Here is a 6754-nt window from a genome sequence, read left to right on the forward strand (position 1 = left end):
GTGTGGTGAACAGGTCTTTCTTTCACTTTGCCCCCTCCAAAACCCATTCTCCTCCTTCCACTCCTCCAATCCATCCCTCTTCTGCCACCTCCGGATTACACTTGCTGTCTGGAGCAGACCCCCTTTCCAGGCCAGCTCCAGGGACTGTGGAGAAGGGTTAGGGCTGGAGGAGGGCAGAAGGAGAGGAAAGGGAGGGGTGGGAGCTGGTCTGAACACGCAGCTTTCTCCTCTCTGTCCACCAGCCCGTGTCCCACCGTGGGGGAGGACGGTGCAGAGTGGGGTCCTGCACAGCCTGACCCCTGCAGCTGCACCTTCAGGTGTCCCTGATGAAGCAGGGACCTCAGCTGGGCCTGAGGGCACCAGGTGCTGCACGTTTATTCATTTACTGGTGGGCAGTTCTGGGTGTCCTGGGTGTTGTGCTAACTGGGAAGCAGCCAACGAGAGAGACAAAGCTGGGAAGTGCTGCTCCACTGCCTGTGCTGTCACTGTCTCTGCAGGAGTCTCCGTTCGGCCAGGACGAGCCCCCTACGTGGTGGGGCACAACTTAATAAAGGCCCACGCGGAAGCCTGGCACCTCTACAATGAGACCTTCCGGGCAAAGCAAGGAGGGTTAATCTCCATCACCATCAACTCTGACTGGGCAGAACCAAGGAACCCACACAACCAGGAGGACGTCGAAGCCGCCAGACGGTACTTGCAGGTACAGAGACACCCTGTCCCAGCTCTCCCTGCTGCTCCTGGGTTTGTTCGTGGTGGCACCCCCCCTTTCTCTGGGTGCTGGAGATACCCAGAACTCAGGTCAGCATCTCACTGAAAGAAAATTATGAGCCCGAGGTATCACTGCAAGGAAATGTATCACCCTCTTCTGGTGGCTGATGAAACATGCAACAGAAATCAGGCAAAATAGGGTTGCAGTGACAAAATTACTGCCATCATACGGGCAGCCCTGGGTATTGCCATGTGCCTCCTCATTATGAATTGAGGTACTACCCGTAAAGCAGCACGTGAAGGAGAAATGGTTAAATCTCTTGTTTTGATACATAATTTATCCTTCTCCCTTATTTCCTGCCTTAGTTTCTCCTAGGTTGGTTTGCTCATCCCATTTTCAAAAATGGGGATTATAATGAAGTGATGAAGAAGAGGATTCGGGAACGCAGTCTGGCTCAGGGTCTCAAGAAGTCCCGGTAAGAGCCCAGGCACATGCCTGATTTTGTTCTGCTTGCCCTGCTGAAACCTTTTTCTGATAGAAGCGCTAAATTTCACCGATTCCATTGCAATCTTACTGTAAAAATCTTACTGTATTCCCACAGAAAAACTCTAGTGTGCATTTTGCCTGTTCCCTCTCTTTCCCTCTCTTGCAAACTAAACGTACTGATATAACATATCTTTGGGGCAGTAAGTTGGCAGCTCAGGGTGACACAGTATAAGCTCTGCATTAGACATAGTGCTTTCCCTGATGACCACGATAAATGTGTTCTAACTAACTTCTCTTAAAACTCTGTACTGAACCCAAACATTGAGAACTCATCAGTCCCTCGGAATTATGTTTCTTATTTTCCACTCCCATTAATTTTCTTAACGTTATTGTGGTAGCAGTGCTCCATCATCAATGTTTTTCCTTTTCTCTCCCTTTCTAGGCACATATAAGGGAAGCCCTTTTTCCCTCTTGGCTTTAATAGCAATTTAATGGGGTAGATTAGATCTGGGGCGAGTCCTGATCATTCCTCTCTGAAAATGTGAAAGACCACTTGTTTTTGAAATGAGGGAGATAGATGGTAGACGAGTCGGTGTATGCTCTGCTGCAAAGATTCTTCAAGATTCAAGTTATACTTTTATATGTGCCTAGAACCTGTGGGTTCTCAGGCACTTTTTGGCTACCTTATTTCTTGGCTACCTTATTTCTTGGCTACCTTATTTCTTGGCTACCTTATTTCTTCTCTGGCAGTTGCTGCCATTAATAAGGCAGCAAAGTCACTGTGTGTTGCTTTATGAGATAACGTGCCCAAGCATCTCAGTCTGGGGAAGATGTCCTGTCCTCAATCTAAGGCTGCAAACTCTCAGTCAAATCACCAGGAGCACTGGCTGCATTTTCAGCAGGGGCTGCCTGGAGGACCTAATTTGCAGGATTTTCTCCTCCTTCTGGCTAAAAGAGAGCTGAAACCTCGCTCCTTGCTCCAGGGTACCCTAGATGTCCCTGACTCTGTAGGCCTGCAGATACCAAAGGGGATGTTCTTCTCTGAGGAGGCCTCCCTTTTGAAGGGAACTAAGCTCTTTGGGATTAAATGGTAGAGTCCATGCACAGAGCCGAGTTCCCAGTTTCTCCTGGGTTTCTCCATGTTCCTCCAGAAGGATCATGGTACCTCCCCTTGTGCTTGTGGTGCTGGTACAGGGATAACAACATTACACACAGTGTGTGTTCAAAGGATGGATCGCAAGGAGAAAGCTCAGAAGCTTTTATTGTTTCCTGTGTAGAAGCCAGAGTTTGAGACAACACTGCATCATCCTCTGCTGGTACAGGTACTTCTGCTGCCACACAGAGAAGAGCAGAGCAGGTCCCAGAGTCACCCTTCCAGAAGTGCCTCACGTTCACCTTCTTTGATTTTCTTTTTTCCTGTTCTACAGCTTGTTTGCACCCAATGTTTCTCACCAGCACTGTCCTGGTGCACACTCAAAGCCACTTGACATCCTGGCTTCAAGGCCTCTTGCCCCACCTGAACACAGTTACAAACCAGCACTTGAAGAAAAAGGGGTTGCTTGGTGTAGTTTGAGGTTGTTAAGCTGTATTTTCCATTTTTACGTCTGTTAGTTATCTTCCTTCCCCTTTCCCTTGAGCTTTTAGACACCTCAATGTTATCTTCAGCAAACTGCAGCAGTGAAGGCAGACCCTGTCCAAATTTAACCCTTTGGGATCCCACAGTTGGGAAGAAACCCGTGTCTGAGGGCAAGAAGGTCATGTGTCACTTTTATAGATGCTCATAGAGCAGAAGAGTTTTTGATTTCTCTGATGAGAAGTGCTTTTGAGCTCGAGCACAGCACGACAAAACACACAGAAAAAATAACACCCGTGTCTCTACTTCTGTTTTCTGCTCCAGAACAAGCGCTACTTAATGGTTGGTGGCCCCAGGAGCCAGTGAGGTGCTGCTTCTGCCACTAACTTCTCATCTGACCATGAGCAGGGCCTCCAGCCATCAGGTGTCTCTTTCCTGGTCAGGGGAAGGTCTGGTTCTCTCTTGGAGACCATTAGACCAGGCAGCACAAATCGCATACTCTGGCAAAAGCTTAGTTGAGTTTATACACCCTGACTAGGGAGCAGAAGAAGGGGGAATCCTGAAAAGACTTACATTTTGAGGGGTTTATGCTTTTCCCTGTTTTCTGTTGCAGCCTTCCAGAATTTACTGAAAGTGAAAAGCAAAGAATTAAAGGCACGTACGACTACTTTGGGCTAAATCACTACACCACAGTTCTAGCCTACAACTTGAACTACCCTGCTGGCGTGATGTCCTATGACTCCGACAGGTAAGAGATGAATATCCGTTATGGCTCAAGTGAAATACGTGCTCCTGGAGCCTGGGCCAACCCAGCCATGTAAACTGTGAGCCAATAAAGCCATGAGACAAATAGTTTAAGCTGTTGTTATAATCAGTAATAGGGAAATGTACCCAAATAGTAGCTGCTGTAATGCTGTTAATTTCGTAAAAGTCCAGGAACAGCCCTTTTTTTTCACACTATCCCCAAATAGTAGCTGTGGTAACGCCGTTATCTTCGCAAAAGTCCAGGAACAGCCCTTTTTTTTCACAGAGCTGATGATAAAGGTGAATATTTAAAACAGAACAAAGAAAATTAGAGGATGTACTAAAGGAAGGAATCTGCACTTGTGAGTGTCCCAATGGTTTGGCATCACCTGTCAGCAATATTTAGCGTATTTCCTGCCCCCACTCTGCACTTTGAACTACCAGGTTATCCTGGTTTATGGACGCTGCTCCATTTTCTGTTAAACAGTTGTTTGCTCCCTCACCACAGCAGGTAGATGTAAGTTCAAAGCCCAAATAGCTAAATCCCTTCATGGTTAAGTACACAGAAGTCAAGATTTTTATCTTTAAAAGGCAAACAGCAGGAGCTTACTGCTCTTTCTCATGAGCATTATGGTAATGGTGGGACCACATGTGGAGGTGAACGTTGGCCGTTTTCTGAAACGTTTCCACAGAGAATACATAAAATTATTATAACCTCTCTTTGCTGCTGCATCCCAGCCCCTCCGGTTCAGCCCTGTAGAAGAAGGACACTGGGCTCAGTCCGTGCTACAACGTCACCTCTGGTTCAGTTTCCTCCAGGGCTGGGCACCACGTTTCCCAGCCCCATGGCAATGAGGTGCCAGGCACTTGGGACTGGTCCCTTGACTAATGTGTCCTCCTCCTCCTCCTCAGGGGTGTAGCCTCAGTGAGCGACCGCAGCTGGCTCAACTCGGGTTCTGCCTGGCTAAAGGTGACACCCTTTGGCTTCCGAAAGCTCCTGAGATGGATAAAGGAAGAGTACAATGACCCCCCCATTTACGTGACTGAAAACGGGATCTCGGAAAGGGGAGCCTTCAACTTCAACGACACTTGGCGCACGCATTACCATCGGAGCTACATTAACGAAGCGCTGAAAGGTAGGAATGATTATTTAAATCTCATCTGCCCTCACACTTGCAAATTACACACTTAACGTTTTTTTTTTTTTGCTCTGTGTCCATTTCTGCGAGCCTTTGGGGCTGGCAGAGACTGCCCATGGGTAGCCACCACTCTGCAGGGAAAGGTCATCTGAAGGAAGAACAAAGCCTTGGGTTTGGCAGGGCAACTGCAGTGTCCTGTACAGCTGCATCTGGCAGGAGAAGGTGCTACTGCTTGATGAAGAGCTAGTTTGACTTCTAGTTTGACTGCTGCTGTGTCTAAAAACTCCATCTTTTTTAAAAAACACAGCAACAGTCAAGCAACATTGGGGAAGGGCTTTTCCAGTTTGCTTCTCTGAGGTACTGGGAGCTGCTGGCCAGCTGTTCCAGAAGTGCCCGTTTACTGCCTTTCAGTAACGAGGTCCAACGAGCCCTTGTTTAAGGAACAGTTGCATATTGATGGCTTTTCTTCTCTGTTCCTAAAGCTTTTATTGGATGAAAACTTTGATTTTGGGGGCAGAGAAAAGCTCTCTCCAGTCCTGGCTGGCTGTCATTGGCTGTAACTACCTCAAAGCACCTGAGCTAAGGCAAGACAGGAGAGGTGGGAAGGGAGAGGTGGTGAAAGCCATGAGGCTGAAGTGGCAATAACCTCAGTGTCCTGGGGTATCTCCCTGCCACTGCTGGCCCGGTGGTGACACCTCCTTGTCACTGGGCTGCAAACTAACCTCTTCCCTCTGGTCCTGCCAACAGCCGTTGTGCTGGATGGTGTCGACTTGCGAGGCTACACCGCGTGGACGCTGATGGACAACTTCGAGTGGGCAGTGGGCTTTGATGAAAGGTTCGGGTTCTACCACGTGAACTTCACAGACCCCAACTTGCCGCGGCGCCCCAAGGCCTCCGCCAGGTTCTACTCACAGATCATCAACTGCAATGGGTTTCCAGACCCAGCAACGGGCTCACATCCCTGTCTGGAACCGGAGCCTGAAGGTAAGCCATGCGGCAGAAATCCTGCTTCTGTGTCTATCAGGTTCTAATCCCAAAACATTTCCATCATCTGTAGCCTTTAAGGACACCACCATTTATACAGGCTCCAGTAGAGCACTGACTAATCATCAGCCTTTGTTCAGATTGAAGACATTCATGTGGAGTGGTCTCTCCTCCATCAAAACCTGAACAACTGAATTTTGAGCCATAGCACCTTGATATATGCCTGTCTCCAAAAAGCAGCAAAAAAGTTATTCTGTTCTACTTTTCTCTGATTAACAGAACTGCCCAAGATATCTTCCAAAGCACAAACATTGAGCCTTACCACATCACACTTTCTAAACAGTTTTTAAAACTTTATATGAATCTGTGTTTGGGGTAAGCCTTCGGAAATATTAATTCTCTTGTCATTTATGTTCTCTGAACTAGAGAAGTCCATTTGAACAGCCACCATTGTTGGGGTGGGGCTCTTAAATAATTGTTTTTATCAGCTTTTTGGGCTGCTAGAGACCACTCACTGCTCCTGAGTCTCACTATGAGCCTCAGTTGTGCTTTTACTCCAAGCTGGGGCTGTGTCAATCCCTGATCCCAAAGAATCCCAAGTACCAGAGCAGCTCCAATGCGTTGTGACCTTGGAAGCCTTGTAGAGGCAGGAAGCAGCAATGCCCACCACTCACCTGTGACAGAGCTGGCCCCAGCCCGTGTCCTAATGCTTCCTTATTGTTTTCCCAGGGACAGTGGCACCAACAGACACCGCCCCAGCCCCGCCTGAGAGCGTGCACTTTTTGGGACTGGAGTTAACATCACATAGTGCAGAAACAGGGCTGTACGTGCAATTTGCTCTTTGTGTGGTTGTGGTGTTGGTCTTGGCTCTTCTTGCATATAAGTATGGAAAATTATCCAAAAGATCCCGTAAACGAAAACACATGGAACTTCATAAACTGTAAAATTTTCACTTGCTAGTGTCTGTTTGGTTTGTTTTTTATAAAAAAGCCTACAGCACTAGGAAAAGAAACCTGCTTGTACTACTGCAACTGTGTCTTGCCTCAGAGATGGCTCCTCATCATCTTGTTGTTTGCTTACCAAGTTTAAAATACAAAAGAAATTTTTTTGCTATGGTAA

The 6754-nt window shown here is 47.5% G+C and overlaps 1 protein-coding gene across 1 annotated transcript; it reads left to right on the plus strand.

Moving 5' to 3' along the window:
- The first annotated feature begins 326 nt into the window (after positions 1-326).
- On the plus strand, positions 327-6683 carry LOC106887542 (lactase-phlorizin hydrolase-like). The gene is made up of 7 exons (XM_014941133.1): positions 327-363; positions 498-700; positions 1075-1184; positions 3382-3516; positions 4425-4648; positions 5399-5635; positions 6365-6683. The coding sequence occupies exons 1-7, from the start codon at positions 327-329 to the stop codon at positions 6577-6579; spliced, it is 1161 nt and encodes a 386-aa protein (XP_014796619.1). The 3' UTR covers positions 6580-6683.
- Positions 6684-6754: the final 71 nt, after the last annotated feature.

This window comes from Calidris pugnax, unplaced genomic scaffold (genome assembly GCF_001431845.1).
Source record: "Calidris pugnax isolate Ruff unplaced genomic scaffold, ASM143184v1 scaffold60, whole genome shotgun sequence".
Taxonomy (NCBI): Eukaryota; Metazoa; Chordata; class Aves; order Charadriiformes; family Scolopacidae; genus Calidris; species Calidris pugnax.